Source organism: Opisthocomus hoazin, chromosome 4, assembly GCF_030867145.1.
Source record: "Opisthocomus hoazin isolate bOpiHoa1 chromosome 4, bOpiHoa1.hap1, whole genome shotgun sequence".
Classification (NCBI taxonomy): domain Eukaryota; kingdom Metazoa; phylum Chordata; class Aves; order Opisthocomiformes; family Opisthocomidae; genus Opisthocomus; species Opisthocomus hoazin.
This window is the reverse complement of record NC_134417.1, coordinates 71,871,404-71,890,898: the sequence shown is the minus strand read 5'-3', so window position 1 is coordinate 71,890,898 and position 19,495 is coordinate 71,871,404. Positions and strand designations below refer to the sequence as shown.

General features: G+C 42.4%; 1 protein-coding gene across 2 annotated transcripts in view; it reads right to left on the bottom strand.

The window, feature by feature from the left end:
• The window catches only part of LOC104332524 (macrophage mannose receptor 1), a 38,676-nt gene that overhangs the window by 8,651 nt on the left and 10,530 nt on the right, over positions 1-19,495 (bottom strand). For both annotated transcript variants that reach the window (XM_075419464.1, XM_075419463.1), the window contains exons 10-24: positions 18,999-19,114; positions 18,060-18,208; positions 13,078-13,277; positions 12,572-12,693; positions 11,727-11,814; positions 10,869-11,013; positions 10,356-10,391; positions 10,098-10,267; positions 9,196-9,263; positions 7,418-7,518; positions 6,023-6,165; positions 4,387-4,501; positions 3,071-3,219; positions 1,425-1,527; positions 356-588 (exon numbers count right to left, since the gene is read on the bottom strand). In XM_075419464.1, the coding sequence (XP_075275579.1) occupies positions 356-588; positions 1,425-1,527; positions 3,071-3,219; positions 4,387-4,501; positions 6,023-6,165; positions 7,418-7,518; positions 9,196-9,263; positions 10,098-10,267; positions 10,356-10,391; positions 10,869-11,013; positions 11,727-11,814; positions 12,572-12,693; positions 13,078-13,277; positions 18,060-18,208; positions 18,999-19,114 (1,938 nt within the window). The remainder of the gene's footprint in view (positions 1-355; positions 589-1,424; positions 1,528-3,070; positions 3,220-4,386; positions 4,502-6,022; positions 6,166-7,417; positions 7,519-9,195; positions 9,264-10,097; positions 10,268-10,355; positions 10,392-10,868; positions 11,014-11,726; positions 11,815-12,571; positions 12,694-13,077; positions 13,278-18,059; positions 18,209-18,998; positions 19,115-19,495) is intronic.

Below are 19,495 nucleotides of genomic sequence, written 5' to 3'. Positions count from 1 at the left end.
CCCCAACATCAGCATGTGGTAGACCATGGTGTAGGGAGTGGAAACTCTGTAGCCACTTTTACCACTGAAGCCACTGTCTACTGCAGCTACATCCCTGGTGACCTTTGAAATGTGGGCTGTGGCAGTTCTTACTTACATTATGGCCAAACATTTAGATGTGTAAAACCCCTGAAGTGGAGGGAAGTCAGGTACCTCCGTAAGATTTTGACACCTGCCACACATTCACGGATCCAACTGATAGAGCTCACGTGGGAGCAAACTGCACCCACAGCATTGGATCCTGTCAGCCTCTGAGCAAGAAATATGGCTGATCTGGGGTAGCTGTACGATTGTCGCAAGCGTTTGATGGACTCACTGTGTTGCTGTTAAGACCAATCCATACAGGCTGCTCATGCTTTAATATTTGTAACCACACGTAAGATTCAGCGTAAGGATCCAAGAGGCTGGCAAGTTCTGCAGACTGATCTCTGCAGTTCTTCTGTGCTTCTTCCCAGTCCATTTTGTAGTTGATGACTGCATAGCGGTCATTACCATAACTGGTAAACCCAAACATCGGAACTATATGTTGGGAGTTCTGCAGTTTGGGATCTGTAATGAGCAAACAAACAAAAAGAAAAGTCTAAAGCTTTATACTGGCTAGACATATAACACTGAGAGAAGATGTAGTGTACTAGCGTAGTCAAGTAATTAAGAGAGACTGGAACAACAAATTGTGTCCCCACACATCACTGCAGCAATGAAAGCCATGTTTTCATGTTCTATGTCAAAATTTTCTAATTCTTGTCAGAATGACCTTTTAGCATAAATAACTGTATCACCTCTGGGAATGTGCACTGCAAGCTTTAGACCTTCCCAGGGCATACTTTAACTGTGTAGGGCATTGAAAGGAACAGTCCCCCCACTTTTTCCGTGATATATTGGCATTTGTTTTATTTCTGACAAGGAACAGGGTACAATAAGGACATCATGAGCAAGCAGAGGGATATAACTGCTGATGATGAAATTGCCTGAGTAAGATTGTAAAGAAAATCAGGCAGGGCTTTTTTTCAAAATAAAGAAGTCGCAGTGCTTTTAAGTGTAACAGTAGAATTTCAGTTTTGAAGACTTTACCCATATAAAGACAAAGTACTCTTCTCTCTCTCTCCCACCACCTGATCACCAAAAATATTAGAATACAAGATGATCCACAGATTTTAGAGTTTTTTTCTATTTACTCGTGTGGTCCTTAAAATAGGAAAGATTAAGAGTTTTTCTCTGAAAGACAAAATGTGTGCTCATTTTGCTAAAATGCTCCATAACGCATGTGAAACTGTCAGATTAATTTCAGTTAAAATAGGGTTGAATACAGGAAAGTCACTTTTAACACCAGTTTGACGTAACTACAATAAATCAGCTGTTCCAGAAAAAGGTGAAAGAAAACTCACCAGAATTTTTCTGACATATGTAGCTTTTGCTTGTTTTACATTCTTCATCTTTCCATTTCCCTGCCTGTTCAATAGGGTTCTTCACCATAAAGACACAGTCATCCTACAGGGGAAATAAGGTTAACAAGAAAAAGATGTGGATAGACAGGCAACATTCTTACTCCTTCCACAGATATAGACTCACCTATCACACAGAGGCACATGCAGATGAATAATATGAAGGTCATATATATGAACTCATACGAACAATGGTCAGGAGCAGTAACATGACAATAAGCATTTGCAACACAGCCCTAGGAAAGTTTGCCCTTGGATGATGGAGGGAGTTGCAAAGCGCAGCACAGAGGTAGGAAGAAGTGTCTGTGACTATCTGTATGTACATAATCTCTGTGCATGCACATGTATGTGTGTGTGTATGCGGTGTGCCAGTAGACATGTGCATGCTAGGTCTGGCCCACAGGACATTTCAGCTCTGTTGCTGTTTTCCTGGAGGTTATGAGGAAACTCTCCTCAGCACTGAAGCTTGCCTGGAGAGCTGAAATCCTCTTCTTGCCCTGATCTGGCACTTAGGAACCCAAGTTGTCACCACAGTGCAGTAACGTAGACATAGCAATTAGAAAGAACTTCTTGTTGGGGACACCTCCCAAACCCTTTCCACTTCAGTTTGGGCACTTCACCTTCCTCCTTTTCCTCCCACAGCATAAGAAGCTGCTGCTTGGCTTTCTTCAGCATAACATCATGCTGCCTCCAAACCCCCCCAGGGGCATTAGCCCAGATCTTGACTGCAAGTGAAGGAAGATGTATGTGGAGCAGCTTGTGTAGGGACACAGGTATAGCCTTCTACCAAAAGCACATGCATGTGTGAGATAGGAAAGTCCTGGAGATCCCCAAACCCAGCTCTAGCCTGGATGGCAGCAGAGGTTGGACCTCACAGAACTTTCTCCCATTTTAGCGGAACTCACAGCAATTCTGCTATGAAAAAGAGAGAAACTTGGTAAAGCTAGCACAGGAATACAGAAATAGTACTATGGATCAGTATTCTACATTAGCGATTTTACAATTACTGAATAACAACCAGTTTTGTCCTGCAACTAAACACAAAATGGTATAGCAGTGCTGAAAGTTTCAAAGCATGCAGAAGAGATCTTTCATAAGGAAGATTAGAGAAAAAAGATAAAAAAGAGAAAGGAAGACCCAGTCTCCTTCTTTTGAGCATTTCTTTCAATGCATTTATCTTAATAATCTCATTGCCAAGAGATGTAACTATACACAGTTATCTGAGTATTTTCATCAAGTCTAAATAACATTTGCTGTATCCCCAAATTATACAGTTACTGCTATGCTGTGGTTTATTTGAATCTCCTGATCGGTCATGGTAAATTGAGTGAAATTGCTCACTTGTCTGATTTTTTGCACAATGCTTCCAAACCTCTGTCTGGATTCATACAGAATCATGACAAAACACAAAAGCTGAAAAAAATATGTGAAGGTAGATCTCCCACATGATTCCTCTGCTTTTAAAAGCAATAAGATTACTAAAAATCTTCATGAAGGAAACTTTACAGAAAATACAGTTGTGGTTACATGCACTTTATTTATCTAGCCAAGTTATAATGTTTAAGTGATAAACAGAAATCAATGTTTACCTTACTGTAATAACTGCGGGAACCTTTTGCCCAGTTTGTGTAGTAAACTGGGCTGCCATCTGTCCATAAGTATGTGTGCTCCTGATTTATGTCATTCAGTCCAATCCAAGCATCAGTTGCAGCTTTTTTTAAGAGGGACATGAGGGAAGCTGAAGGAAGAAAGAAGAACTGTACTAAGAGGGAAACAATGCACCTTCCTCTGACAGTGCAGATTCTAGATTGCCTGGAAGCAGGACAGTGAGTTTTAGTTTCCTCTTTTTTAATAAGGTGGTAGTCTTACGATAAAAAGAATGGATGGTCATCTGATGTTAAAGTCAGAAAAAGTATTTAGAAACTCAAACATGGGCAAATTTTTATACATAAAATAGTTTTCAACATTTTTTAAGAATTTCACATGTACGCTCTTCTGTATTGTTCAACATCTGAGGAAGCAAGGAAAATGTTTTAGTGGTATTACAGAAATTAACAGGAGTACTCTACACCTTGCCACGCAGAAAATGAGTCTACAGACTGCACACTCCCTTTTCTTCTTTGCTAACTTCTTTGTTGACCAGACTTAATAACTTGGTTTTGAAACAGGTATAACACAAATAAAACTACTTAATAACCAAGTATGCATGTACTGAGACATCAGCTGGTTGGAAGGCCAGATGCTGTTTCCCTTGGTTTCTGTCCTCTGCTGTAGAAAAAAGCATAAACCACAAGCACTGATGGAGTGATTTAAGAGATGACCCATGTGCAGCCCTCAGGAGACCCGAAGCATTTCATTTCCTGAGCAAGCATGAGGTCTCAGTAAAAAAAATACGTGTAACATGCTGAGAAGCAAGACCAGCAGGCTGAGGTTCAGCAGAGTGAGGGGATCGGGGGAACTTGGGACTCCAGTGTTGTGGCCTTCTGCTGCCTGAGGGTGTATTCTCCACCGACACCCACAGCATTTGGCTCAGCAGCTAGGTGCACAGATATGTGTTCTGGATATTACTCCCTTTGTGTGTTATTTTTACTTATACACTTAAAAAAAAAAAAATATGGGCATTTTATTATATGATGAGCCCATGATACAAAATCTTGATATATGAACATTATTAATTCCTTTGCAGGTCCTATATTAGCCCCAAAGGTATGATTTTAAAAGTTAATCAAGACACTAAAACCTATAAAAGCATTTTTCCAAAGGTGCAATTTCTCATTTAGCATAACTTGATATTAATATGGCATAAATAGTGGCATATATTGCAGAAACTATAACATCTGTTTTAATCTGTTTATTAGGAATTACTTGATGTCTCATCCAGTATCAAAACATTGGTACTTTATACCTTGCATTTCCTTTTTTGATATAGTAGCCAGGTTTCCTCCAAAACCAATACAATTGTTCCGCGCAGCGTGCCATGTCAATGTATCATTTACATCAAGGCCAAATACTTTGAAACACTGAAAAAGAGAAGTGTGCCAAATTGGTAACTGGATGGCATTTTAATTCCCGGTGAAAACATCTCTGTTTGTAACAATCACAATAAGCTGGATATTTTAAGCAAAAATAGAGATTAGCTGATTTAAGAGTTCTCTCTAGTTTGTCTTTAGGTCTTATGAAAGCGAAAATCTGTACTAGAAAACTAGCACAAAACTCAGTATTTTAGCATACACTTAGAAGAGAGAATATGTCAGTCTAACGATTTCAGTAGAAATTATGTTAAAGCTTCTGAGCACACTTCTGAGGTGTGACTTTGTGGAAGAAATGCCTAAGAAGACCTCAGAAAACAAAGAAAGATAAGACATGTTACTGAAGCTAAACGTCTCACCTTCTGTTGCCTGGTTTGTTATACCAGGTTTGGTTCTCATAGGATAATCACAGAAAGAGAATGATTCCGACATTACAAAGAAAACCATGAATTTACCATTTCTTGTAATACAATCTGTGAGATTTAACGAATATGTCATTAGACAGCTTTGTCCGAGTTGAACAATCTAAATGTGCTAATTAAAGCAGGCAACTGAAAAGTTAATTAGGCAATCTGAGGAAAAAGTTGGGCAAAAGAGAGGTAGCTTTGTGATGGTCAGAAGTGGTGTCTAAACACTTCGAGAGCAGTCAAGGAAGAAGCCTCTGGAAGCTCCTCTTCCAGGAGGTAAGGAAGAGAGAGATATTTTAGCTTGAGAGAGCATCATGAAAGGGGACCAACTTTGAGTTTGTGACTTTGTTCCTCAGGACCAAGAGAGGGAAGGAAAGTGGAGACAGCAGCCAGTGTTATCTCAGTCAAAGGAGCTCTGTCAAACTGAAATCATACTTTGGCTTAGCTGAAAGGAAGAGAGGTGGAGCTAGACGAGGCAATGTAATCAGGGATTATCTTCATTGCTAGGTGTATTCTTAACAGTGTACACTGTTGTTTTGTATTTTTTATAGCTTTGTTGATGACAATCTATGGATTTTAAATACATACACTCTCTTAATCTGGACTTTTGTCTTTTGAGAAGGCTAAGAGTGATCTTACATAAGAAAGTGTGGTGAAGCTTATAGCTGGATTATTTGAAAACCTTAACAGGTATTTGGTTATAGAAAAAAACCAAACAATTTGCTCAAGGCAAGGTGCCTTAGTGGCTTAACTGCCAGTGCATAGTAGGGAAGGGACAAAGAATTGTCCAGGCAACCTGTGACAGCAAGATCAGCTCAGCACAGTAAACAAGAATAAAAAACAGCTCCACACAAGGAAAGTGGCTCAGCCATCTTTGGCAACACTAAACACTAGCAAAAATATATGACCTTCCTCCTAACTGCTGTTATCCCAATAGAGGCTATGAGTTCTGTTTGAGGAATTGTATTTTTAGAGTCTTCACACATACACAATCAGAACATGTTTTGTGATAACTGAAAACCCTGCTACAACTGAAAAAGTGAATAAAAGATGTTTTTAATTTGGCTCTTTTTAAAATGCAATGTACTGACATTTTATACTGCACCTTGTTATCAGAGAGGAGCCAGTCTTCTGGACACCCACCCTTTGGTGGTGGCGAAGTGGGAGCAACAGTTGGACGAACAGTATTGTTAAGCCTTTCACAGATGAATAACTCAGCGCTGCCACAGTTGAGATCATTCCAGGTACCTGAAAGCATATCAGAATAAAAGAAAAACAAAATGTAACTGAGACTGGGGTAAAAAGTGTCCTTTCCTAAAGCGAATCTATCATAGGGAGTAGAACTGATTACAGTGTTTGTACTTCTCTCCCCCAGAAATAATGAGTAATTGTTATGTAAGTTTCTTAGAAATATTCAGGTTTCCACAAAAATTCAGAATATGAACATTTTGTCTGAGAACAGAAAGATTTCAGTATTGCAAAACCGCAGCATTGCCAAAGGGGAGTTCTAGTTCAAGTGCTTAATTCACCTCTAAGACCTGTAAGATCTCCTGGCCACTCTGTCTATACAAGGTCCTTCATCCTTGTTAGCCTACTACCTGAGCTTCTCACAGTCTTATGGTCCTCTGGGTATCTTTTCTCCCTATGGGAGTGTGATGTAAGAATATACCATTAACATCATCATCCCCATTTTACAAATAAGGAATGAAGAAGAAAATGGCATTTATTTCATTAGCTGCAGACAGTTACAAGCAATCATCTACAGCAGAGATAACCACACCTTATGTTTAATGGAGATATTGTCATTATAATTCAGTGAAGTTAACAGTAGAACTCATCTTATCTTAAAGGAGATCTTCAAAACAGGACATAATATTTACTCTTCAAAAGTGTTCACTTCCATTGACCTCTAACTCAGCCTAGGAAGATTATCTGAGCTACAGATTCTGAGACTAAAAATGTTTAAAAGTAGAAGAGATTAACTGCTCTGAAGAAGACCAAGTGCTTGGCCAATGTAAGCACTATTACTTCCAACTCTCTGTATTGAAGGATGTTTGTATTTATTTTAGTTGTAATAATGTATATCATTGTTTAGTAATAATCAAAGCCATGGCCAAGCCCTACATTTTTAATAACTGCACAAACGATAACAGACAGGTGATATTCTGGAGAGGCAGTCATAAAATGGACAGAGGTTAGAGATAAAATAATACTGACTCTGTCTGCAGATGGTCTGAGACTTAACTGATTTGTTCATGTTGAAATTTTCTGACAAAGCTAGTAATTAAATTGCAGATGTAATCCAATGTGTTAGCTACATAGAGTTCAATTCTTTTAAAGTGCATAAATGAAAGAAGAAAACATGATGTGTTTTCTTATGCTTTTCAAACACTCTATCAAACATCAGCCTGCTCAGTACTATAACTTACCCAGCCTTGCACATACAGCCCTCTCAAGCCTCTACCACACCATGCAGATTGAATGTTGTTGCAGCACCCACCTGTTTGTGTATACATGACCACACAGTTTTCATCATTATTTGCAAAATTGGGTTCATTTGGAGCCCAGGCAACATAGTTCACTGGAGTTCCATCCATCCATCTGAAAGAAGTGATTTTGGGAGAATAATAATTCTTAGTTGAATTAGTTAATATTTCTTTGTAAAGGATGTATTAGAGCTTTGAATTTTAAGTTTTCTGTATCCTAGCTTACCAACACATGTTGTTCTTTGGTAAAAGAAAACCAAGACCTTCCACTTGGAATTAGTAAAAAATATTTTTATATCAACTGCCTACTCTGTTGACCTGGACAAGGTCCGTACTAATCATCTCAACTGGTAGTCCCAGCCTTTCTTGGTCTCTGAGCATTGATAGTCTGCAGGAAACACACCAGTGTAGCACTGGACCTGGCTTTCTCTGGAGCACAGAAGCAGAAACCTGAGACTATGTTATTATTTCCCTGGGTCCAAAAACAATCTTGCAGGGTAAGAGAGAGCCTTGAACCACATACTGGGGTCCATTTGGAAAGATTTTGCTAAGCAAAGGAAATCTTTAATATTATGCATCTATTGCTTTCAATTGTGCAACAATCATTTCCTAGTTTGGTGATTCACAAATTTATTCTCAAAAAGTAGCCAAGAAAAAAGTGAAGAAGCGTCAGTGTGCTGGAGGGAGGAAAGTCGCATGAGGAATCTGCCAAGACTGAGAGCCTTCAGACAATATCAGCTCCAGTGCAATTTAGTATCTTTCCAGTTTTGGAGACTAAGCAACTGTATGCGTGTTTTTGCAAGCAAACTACAAATAAGGAATTCAACAGGATGCCTAGTTGCTTCCAAATCTCCTGAGCCAAATAGGAAAAAACAGTACATAATAAAATGGGAGAAACAACAAAAAGACACACAGTGGTATCATCATCCAGCAGGGTGGAGGATAAAACTAGTGAGGGAGGAAGGGAGAACCAGGCAAACAACAGTGTTTTCTGAGCAGTGGATGTGATGTAGAAAGCTCCAGGAGATGAGACCAGTCTCTGCAGCTTGTGGCCAAGAAACACATCCTGAGGCACCAGAAGAAAGACTGAAATGAAGATGCTGTGACTCATCTCAGCAAGCTTCAAATCCCAGGAGATAATACTAGATAAAAAGGCGGGGGGTGGAGGGAGGAGAGTGCCACAGGAGAAATGTGTCTGTAATTCATCTGAGGCTCCAGAGGAGGTTTAGGACATTCCCAGGGCACTTTGTTTCCAAAGACATTAGAAGAAGAGTAATGACTGCATGAAGCCTGAAGCTGTCCTGCCCTGGACTCTGACAGTACAACCATCTGGAAATTACATTCCAGACAACTGCTCTCCAGTATTGATATTTGACCTCTAAAAACCACCATGATGCCTCTCACTGCAGGTTTTGAAGGTTCTTTTTCTTTGATGATTTGAATGTTCAGTAATGTCTGCAAGTATCATCTGGAACATCCTAGAGACCTCCAATCAATTTTATCTGTCATCTAACAAGGAAAAGGGGATGACACCACTCTGACTGATAGTGAGCATCTCAGCCTCCCAATACAAAAGCAGAATACAGAATCAAAAGAAGGGGAAATAGATAGTGAAAAAGTGAAAAGTTATGGGAGAAGTGCTCCCCTGAGGAACAGAGTCATATTTTAAAACTTTATGTTAAGACATGGCTGTAGATAGGTTGCGTCAGTTGTTGAACTTCAAAAGTCTCTGAGAGAGAGCCATGCCAAACATTCGCATTATGAGTCTGACAAACAATTTTTTTTTACTTACCGGAACGTCCTGTCAAGGCTCACACTTAAGCCAATATAAAAGCTATTTCCCCGGTCTTTATAGAAAGTCTAAAACACAGAACCCAAGAATTTTAATGAGCTGTAAGAAAACAGATTTCAAATAAAATAAGCAAGTTCTCAAAACACACATTTGTTTCAGATGGACAATTGCATAGTATGCAATATGCAGGGAGTAGCGGGGATTATGTGCCTGAACTGCAAAATGCGAAATTTCCCTCCAATTTCCAGTATTTAAATTTTGTTAAGAAGGATGGGATGAAAAAGAAATGGAGCAAAAAGCTATGCTAAGAAGAACAATCTCTTCAGCAGACTATAAAATAAAGCAATACTTTTAAGAGTTTTAGGAAAGCGTAGTGAGAATTTGCCAAATGGCTACAGGTAGATGGTGGGGTTTAGTACTTAGTCATGTGGAGAAAAGGATGGAATCATATTTGGGTTTAAGAGTATGAACCTATTTCCAGAAGAGTATATCATCATCAGGTTATTCTCTTCCTGTTAGAAAATACTCTGACTTAAACTTTTTACTGGAAATCTGACATCTGTTTTGACAACAAAAGGGAAAAAGCTTTTCCTGAATTCTGTGAAGAGAGTGAGTTGCAAAACAAAACATATTCAGTACCTGTAGATTTCAGCTAAACAGAGCAAAGTTTTAGAAAGCTGCACCCAAGAGTGTTCTTCAAAAGAAGCTGAAGATTTCTCTACATGTAGCAATTAATCAAAATAATGATTATGGTGAAGCTCCTAAGTAGATAAGCCCATGAAAGGTGGCACTGATTTTTTTTTTATGATAAGGCCACTTTCTAATATTTCACAAGCTAGCTGAAAAAGGTGCCTCAGTGCAGGACAGAATGGTGCTTTTTTGAAGAAAAACATGTTTCTTACATATTTCCAAAGAAAATTTTTTTCATTTTCACTTTCAATGACAGCAAGATCACCACCATTCTTCTTGCAAAACTCTCTGGCTTCTTCCACAGGCATAGGTTCCTTGCTGAAGTAGTATTCCTTGTGATTATATATTATCCAGTCATCTTCACTAACAGTATATTCATAATCTGCAAGGTAAAACATTAAGCAGTATGTAATAGAAATTAACATCATTGTACGTTAACTTATTTCTGTTATTAGAAGTACAAGACTTACTGAATGTGGAAGTAGGCTCTGGTTTCAGTGATGATCCTGCAATGTAAATCAATATCTGAATATATTACATTTCTTAGACACCACTCAAATGTATTTATACAGTTGTCAGCATTTTAATTCCAATTAACAAAATCAATCTTGATTGTTACTGATGCTCATTTTTGTCACAGACTGTCTCAGAATATCTGAAAAAAAAGGTGTTGCACTCAGCAAAATACCATGTTAGAGATGATCACAAGTTAAGCTTAGAGAAACTATGTCCAACTTCAGGCTGCTGCATTTCACTTCCTCAGCATGCTGTGTATACATCCCAAACTTACACATGTATGTCAAGGATTAATAGTTTCCAACGGCTTTTATTTCAAAATTTATTTAATTTAAATTAAAATGTATTAAGTGTTTTATTGCACTTGATGGCACAGCTGGCTGTAATACATGAAGATAGTGTGATCCGACCTGGAAAGAATATTCTTATCTGCCTCTAAAAGTCGCTTAAGAAGAAAGTTATCTTACCTTTTTTAATCTGGCAAACATAGTCCTGCATATGTTCACAAAATAAATCATTCCACTTCATATTGTTGTAGCCATCAAACACCCCACATTTTTCATTTCCATCATAATTGTTTGGTTCTCCATTTGCCCATTTTTCAAAATTTACCTGTAGTGGAAACACAACTTTGTTACTATTCCTTTTAAGGTGAAACAATTGTCTCATACCTGTCTATTAGAGAATAATGTACTTCATTTGATTTCATGGTCCGTCTTCCACTTTGATGCCAGACTTCGTAAGGAGAAGGATGTGACCCTTGCTTATCGTAATGATTTGTCTCTGTATTCATAAGCCGTGTTAGTAAGCCGACAAGTTGTTGCTCTCTGTTATGAGGAGAGATGTAGTTCTCCTGCCAAGCTCTGGAAAGCAGTGTCTAAAAGTACCATCCTCTGACCCCTGGGTTGATTATCCTGCTCTGATATTTCAACCTAAGACAATCCATCAGTGCTTCCATATGGACATGGGCCTTGCAGACCTCGATCTACTTAAGAGGGTGAGGGCAACAAAGTCTGGCTTGTATAGACATATGAAATTATTTCTAACAGTAAATGACAAATGGGAATATCGAGATTAGTACAGTCAGATTTGCTTAGATCAAGACAGATATTCTATCACTTCTGGTGTTATTTCATTACTTTAAATCTCATACAGTTATTTATAACTGTGAACTATCAAAAGACAAAAAATAATTCCCAGAGTGGAATTGGGTAGTAAAGACTTAAGGTCACTTGTAATTTGTATAGGAGGAGTTGTAAGAGCTGTCTGCGAAGACATACGTGGAAAATTAGACAAAAAGCTGGAACAATAGATGATTTACTCACTGGTGAGCCATCACTCCATATAAATCCACTGTCAGAGTCCAAAGCACTTAAACCCATCCAGTAAGAGAAGTGAAGATAATCGCTCCTTCTGAATGATTACAAATACAGACAATCAGACATGGTGTAAAACAGAGAAGAAGGATAAGTGTCATGACATTATTCTCAGTGTTTTGATGCCTGAAGTAGCATTTGAGACAGTCATATAAAGGAATCATTCAATTTTCACGTGGAGAAAAACACCCTGGCATTGCAAGTGGCAGGGAGCAGTGAAACACGGAGCTTCACGGGAAGGATCACAGATGTCATGAGTCCACAAATACTCAGTTAAATGAAAATATATTTTAAGGTCTTGGTTTGACCAAGTATCTTAGGCATCCAAATTCAGACCTGTCTGTAATCATAGGTTGGATTTAAATATTTCTGTAAGCATATCAATAGATCAGGCTTTCCTTAGCCTCCCAATCTTTCCTCTTGACGAAGGAAAGCAAGCAGCACAGACTATTCCTTTAATCAAGAGTATTTCATCTACTGATCAGCTACAAATAAGCTAAAAAGATCAGGTTTATCCCTTTGAACTAAACTCAGTTGAAACTGATTTTGAAGATCCTTCTTTCATTTTTGTGTACGTTCAGGCTACTCGGCGCATAGCACCACCTTCCCAGACGCCTGCCAACAAACCTTTTTCCTCACCTCTTTCTACACATTTCCTTCTGCTGCTTTGCAAGAAAGTACATCATTTTTGCAAAGCAGAAATTTATCACCAGGAATCCTTTGTGTCTTTCAGAAATGTCATTTTTCAAAAGTTTTTTTCCTACATTTAAATGATGCGCCGTGCAGATACTTACAAGCCAGCTATTAGATTTTGTTCTTCTTCGTTGTGGATACATGCCAGATCTCCTCCAATGGCTCTGCAAAAATCTCTTGCACCAAACCATGTTTGCATTTTCTCCCTTCCTCCCTGAAAAATCTATAAAAAGTAGACAACTAAATATTGTGCTGGGTATTGCAGAAATTCAGAAACAGAATTCTGGGCTTCTATCTGGTCTCCCGGTTTCTAGTTTTATCACTTACTATTTAATTGGGCAGCCATAAGCCTGTGGTCATCTATCAAATTTGATCATTGCAACTTTGCTTTTCCTGTCATCTCAGAGTCCCTGTGACTCCAAACTTCAGTTCAACCTACAGACAGCACTTCCCAGTGCTTTCCTGACACACCACCTGGGGATGGCTGGAGACGTGCTATCACAGACTACTCACCAGGTAGGCAGCGTTCAATCCACCTTCCATGCATACACGAAACATATTCTCATTTGAAATGACAAGCATTCACATTCAGAAATTAAACACCTACTTTGAAGCAGGAGCTGCTCTGAGGAGTGGATTGCCATCCCTCTGGGCACGACGAGAGAGGGATCGTTGTTGGAGGAGGGGGGGGGGTCACTCCCTCCACCAGCTGCTTGCAGAGAAACATGTTTGTTTCTTCACATTTCAAAATGTCCCATAATCCAGCTGAAGTTCCTGTTATCATGGCCACACAGCCTGACTGCCTGCCTTCATGAAACATAAAAATTTTAAACCTTATTGATAAATAGATGTATCTTCTCAAAGCATATGCTACTTAATTAAATGTAACCTGTCCCCACTGTGGTTGAATGCCACTAGCTTACAGTTTACATGCATATCAATTAAATCATAAATAAATTTTATAAAATTCTTTTAATATTGCACTATGAATCACCTATCAAAACCACCAAACAATGAGAGAATGATACCAATAGGCACATACAGTCCCAGGCGGTCTACTGGAAGGAGCTACCATGATCTCTGATTTAATCCCTTTAGCACAAATGGAAAATTGCAGTCATTTTTGCCACTTTATGCCAGCAGTTTCAAAACAGAATCACAGAATCGTAGGGGTTGGAAAGGACCTCTGTGGATCATCTAGTCCAACCCCCCTGCCAAAGCAGGGTCACCTAGAGCAGGTTGCTCAGGGCCTCATCCAGGCAGGTCCTGAATATCTCCAGAGAAGGAGACTCCACAGCCCCTCGGGGAAATCTGTTCCAGAGCTCTGTCACCCTCAGAGTAAAGAAATTCTTCCTCATGTTCAGACGTAACTTCCTATGCTTCAATTTGTGCCCGTTGCCCCTTGTCCTGTCTCTGGGCACCGCTGAAAAGAGCCTAGCCCCATCCTCTTGACACCCACCCTTAAGATATTTATAAGCGTTTATCGCAGAATCATAGAATGGCAGGGGTTGGAAGGGACCTCTGTGGGTCATCTAGTCCAACCCCCCTGACAAAGCAGGGTCACCTACAGCAGGCTGCAAAGGACCTTGTCCAGGGGGGTCTTGAATATCTCCAGAGAAGGAGACTCCACAACCTCCCTGGGCAGCCTGTTCCAGGGCTCTGTCACCCTCAGAGGGAAGAAGTTCTCCCTCATGTTCAGACGGAACTTCAGTTTGTGCCCATTGCCCTTGCCCTGTCACTGGGCACTACTGAAAAGAGTTCGGCCCCATCCTCCTGGCACCCAGCCTTCAGATATTTATAAGCATTTATTAGGTCCCCTCGCAGCCTTCTCTTCTTCAGGCTGAACAAGCCCAGCTCCCTCAGCCTCTCCTCGTAGGACAGATGCTCCTGTCCCCTCACCATCCTTGTAGCCCTCCGCTGGACTCTCTCCAGTAGCTCCTCATCTTTCTTGAAGTGGGGAGCCCAGAACTGGACAGAGTACTCCAGATGGGGCCTCACTAGGGCAGTGTAGAGGGGAAGGAGAACATCCCTCGTCCTGCTGGCCACACTCTTCTTCAGGCACCCCAGGATCCCATTAGCTTTCTTGGCAGCCAGGTCACACTGCTGGCTCATGGTCAACCCGTCGTCCACCAGGACACCCAGGTCCCTCTCCACAGAGCTGCTCTCCAGCAGGTCAGCCCCGAGCCTGTACTGGTGCATGGGGTTGTTCCTCCCCAGGTGCAGGACCCTGCACTTGCCCTTGTTGAACCTCATCAGGTTCCTTTCTGCCCAGCTTTCCAGCCTATCCAGGTCACGCTGAATGGCAGCACAGCCTGACGATGTATCCACCACTCCTCCCAGTTTGGTGTCATCAGCAAACTTGCTGAGGTTACATTCTAACTCTTCATCCAGGTCATTGATGAAGAAGTTGAACAAGACTGGGCTGAATACTGAGGGTGTCATGGGAGACAGTGTCGAAAGCCTTGCTGAAGTCTAGGTAGACAACATCCACGGCTCTCCCCTCGTCTACCCAGCCAGTCATGTCATCGTAGAAAGCTATCAGATTGGTCAGGCATGATTTCCCCTTGGTGAATCCATGCTGACTACTCCTGATAACCTTCTTTTCCTCCACTTGCTTGTTGATGGCCTCCAGGATAAGCTGCTCCATCACCTTTTTCGGGATGGAGGTGAGGCTGACCGGCCTGTAGTTCCCTGGGTCCTCCTTCTTGCCCTTTTTGAAGATTGGAGTGACATTGGCCTTCCTCCAGTCCTCGGGCACCTCTCCTGTCCTCCAGGACCTCTCAAAGATGATGGAGAGTGGCTCAGCAATGACATCCGCCAGCTCCCTCAGCACTCGTGGGTGCATTCCATTGGGGCCCATGGATTTGTGGGCATCCAGATCGCTTAAGGGATCCCTCACACAGTCCTCCTCGACCAAGGGAAAGTCATCCTCTCTGTAGGCTTCTTCTCTTACCTCCGGGTCCTGGGATTCCTGAGGGCCAGTCTTAGCACTGAAGACTGAAGCAAAGAAGGCATTCAGTAGCTCTGCCTTCTCCGCATCCTCCGTCACCAGGACACCCGCCTCATTCAGCAGCGGCCCCACATTGTCCCTAGCCTTCCTTTTGCTGCTGATGTAGTTGAAGCAGCCCTTCTTGTTGTTTTTGACATCCCTTGCCAGTTTCAATTCCAGGTGGGCTTTGGCCTTCCTCGTCGCATCCCTGCACGCTCTGACCACATTCCTGCACTCTTCCCAAGCGGCCTGTCCCTTCTTCCACATTCCATGGACCTTTCTCTTCCACCTGATCTCCGCTAGAAGCTCCTTGTTTAACCATGCAGGTCTCCTGCCTCCTTTGCTAAATTTCTTTCTCGGGGGATGCACCGCTCCTGAGCATGGAGGAAGTGACGTTTAAACAACGACTAGCACTCTTGGACCCCCCTGCCTTCAAGAGCCCTGGCCCACGGGACTCCTCCCAGTAGCTCCTTGAAGAGGGCAAAGTCAGCCCTCCTGAGGTCCAAGGTTTTGATTCTGCTTATCGCCCTGCTTCCTCCACGCAGGATCCTGAACTCGACCATTTCATGGTCACTGCAGGCGAGTCTACCTCCGACCTTGACATCCTCCACCAGTCCCTCCTTGTTTGTTAATACAAGGTCCAGCAGCGCGCCTTTCCTTGTTGGTTTCTCCACCACTTGCAACAGAAAGTTATCATCGATGCTCTGTAGAAACCTCCTGGATTGCGCCTGCCTAGCTGTATGGTCTTCCCAGCTGATGTCAGGGTGGTTGAAGTCCCCCATGAGAACCAGGGCCTGTGACTGTGAGGCTGCTTGCCGCTGCCTGTAGAAGGCCTCATCAACCTCCTCCTCCTGGTCAGGTGGCCTGTAGTACACACCCACCGTAATGTCACCCTTATGAGCCTGTCCCTTAATTCTAACCCACAAGCTCTCAACTCATTCGTCATTTGCCCCCAGGCCAAGCTCAATGCATTCTACTTGCTCCCTCACATATAGAGCAACTCCCCCACCTCTCCTTGTTGGTCTGTCTTTCCTAAAGAGTCTGTAGCCATCTATGACAGCATGCCAGTCATGCGAGTTGTCCCACCACTTTTCTGTGATGGCGACCAAGTCGTAGCCGTCCTGCTGTATAATGGCTTCCAGCTCCTCCTGTTTATTGCCCATGCTACGTGCATTGGTGTAAACACACTTGAACTGGGCTGTCAATCTCAACCCTGGCCTTGGCACGCCAAGCCTAGGCTCATCCCTAGTGAGCTGGGCAATATCCCTTTCCCGCTTCGAACCTAGTTTAAAGCCCTCTCAATGAGCCCCGCCAGCTCGTGGCCAAGAATTCTTTTTCCCCTTTGAGATAGCTGCGATGCACCTGTTGCCAGCAGACCTGGTGTTGTGTACATCTCCCCATGATCAAAGAAGCCAAAATTTGACTGATGGCACCAGTCCCTGAGCCACCTGTTAACCAGGTGAGTTTTCCTGCCCCTTTCAGTGCTGTCCCCTGCCACTGATGGGATGGAGGAAAACACCACCTGCGCCCCTGATCCCTCAACCAGTCGCCCCAGTGCCCTGAAGTCCCTTTTGATGGCCTTGGGACTTCTCTCTGCTACCTCATCCCCGCCAACCTGCACTTCCAAGAGGGGCTAATAATCAGAAGGCCGCACCAGACCAGGGAGTTTCTTAGCAACATCCCTAACTCGGGCCCCAGGGAGGCAGCAGACTTCCCTATGGGATGGGTCCGGTCGGCAGATCGGGCCCTCTGTTCCCCTCAGAAGGGAATCACCTATGACAATGACCCTCCTTTTTTTCTTAGCTGAGGCAGTTGTAATACGTGGGGCTGTCTGACTCGTTCTAGACAACCCCCTGGATGGAGCTTCACCTACACCCACATCCTCTGTGGCCGGTCCCTCACATTCCAGAGCCCCGTATCTGTTGCTTAAGAGCAACTGGGCAGGTGAGGGAGGCCCGGGGGATATTCGCTTGCCACCCCGAGCAGGGACCCATTTCCATTCCTTCCCATCTCTTAGGTCCCCTCTTTCTGCTCGGTGGCAAGAGGGTAGAGGGTTCTCTGCTTTCTGTGGAGCCGCGTCCTGCTGCCTCTGCCTCAGGGAGGGCAGGGAGCGGCTCCACCAGTCGATCTCTCTCTCACACTCTCAGATGCTCCTCAACCTCTCCACTTCCTCTTTCAGCTCTGCCACCAGGCTGAGCAGATCATTCACCTGCTCGCACCGAACACAGCAGTTGTCTCTGCTGTCCTCCGGTACGAGCACCAGGTTCAGGCACTCCCTGCAGCCAGAGACCTGGACCTGGATGATTTCCCCTTGGTGAATCCGTGTTGATTACTCCTGATAACCTTCTTTTCCTCAGCTTGCTTAATGATGGCATCCAGAATGAGCTGCTCCATCATCTTTCCAGGGATGAAGGTGAGGCTGTCCGGCCTTTAGTTCCCTGGATCCTCCTTCTTGCCCTTTTCGAAGACTGGAGTGACATTGGCTTTCCTCCAGTCCTCAGGCCACTATTTAGCTTCCAAAAAAACCCCACTATTTAGCTTCCAAACCCTCACTTCTCGGGCCACCAGAGCAGAAACTTGGTGGATCCTGTGGCACGTACCGGGCATTCCTGCGTTCCAGTGGGTGAAGGTGACCATGTCGCCGCTGGCCCACCTGAATGTCCCCTGTTCCTCCATGTCTGAGAGACCAATCCAGAAATACTTTGCTGGATTGAATCCAATTACAGAAGTCAGAAAAGCTTGTTCATATCTGTGAAGAAGAAGTAGCAAGGTGATGTATCACATTTTATCATAATGTGTTCATTTCTTCAAACAGTTCATTGTAGCAAATCTGGTAAAGGTGATTTATTAATGTGTGAGAAAAGATAAGTATGGATTGAAGGAAGGATAGTGATCTTACTTTTATAGTTCTAATTGTCATGTAAATTAATTTTTATTTTATATTTTGGCAATGTAAAGCATGTTTAGAATTTAGAGTGATTCTATTCTCCTTTTGTACTCCACAATGAACAACATAAAACCAAACACTACTTGTGTTAATGCATATATGTTATTCATTCTGTATTAATAAGTGCTACAGTGTTTTAATGAGCTTTATAAAGTCTAGATCTTTAAATCGTGTTACTCTGGGGAAATAAATCTACTTTCATTCTAAAAAGAGTAAGTTTCCATAATGGCCTGTTGCAAAGAAAAGGCTGAAAAGTTCAAATAAATATTACCATGTTTATCTGTTTATTTTCAATTCAAGAAGTTTTAAAACAATCTGACTATTCAGGGTTGCTGGGGGGTTGACTCAATTTTTTAGCTCCTGGAGTAAATAAAAGTGTAGGTTTGTAGTAGCAACGGCTTGAATGTTCATACTGATGACATACAAGCCCTTGATGTATTTTGTAATATATCTTCAGTTCTACCACAAATTTTCCAGCAAAGGAGTGATGTCATATTAGACACTATGACTAACTGCAAAGTAAGAAGAGATTTCTGTTTGGCCCTTCCATCCTGTTCGCATGTGTGAAAGGACAAGAATTATGTTTCCATACCTGTCTGCCACAGTAGCCAGGTAACCTTTGTTTTCTTCGCAGATTTTTTTTGCTTCTGAAAATGTTGCTGGTAACTGCCCCACGGAGTAGCAGTAAAAGCCATGCTTCACCCAGCCCTGTCAGTGCCAACAGCAGAGATGCACAGAGGGGCGGTCAGGTTACACAGTACAGGACACTTCCAAAAGCCACGTTAATACCACACCCCGAGTCAAAATTAATCTCAGAAACCATGACAGGAAATGAAGAGGAGAATCAGACACAGGTTTTGTAACCACAGCTGTGTCTTGCCCCTTGGTAAACAACACATAGGGTATCTTTGCGAGCAGTGAGCAGCGGTTATGAGTTGGAGCTGGCAAGCACGCTCCTTGTGTAAAGCCTGCTCTGCCTTCTCACTGTGTCACTGCAGCTGTTGCAAGAGGCTACAATTTGCAAAACTTCAGCTCAAGTATTCCTGCCTCCTGTGGTGGATTGATCGGGCTGAGAAGGCTGCTTGCCAC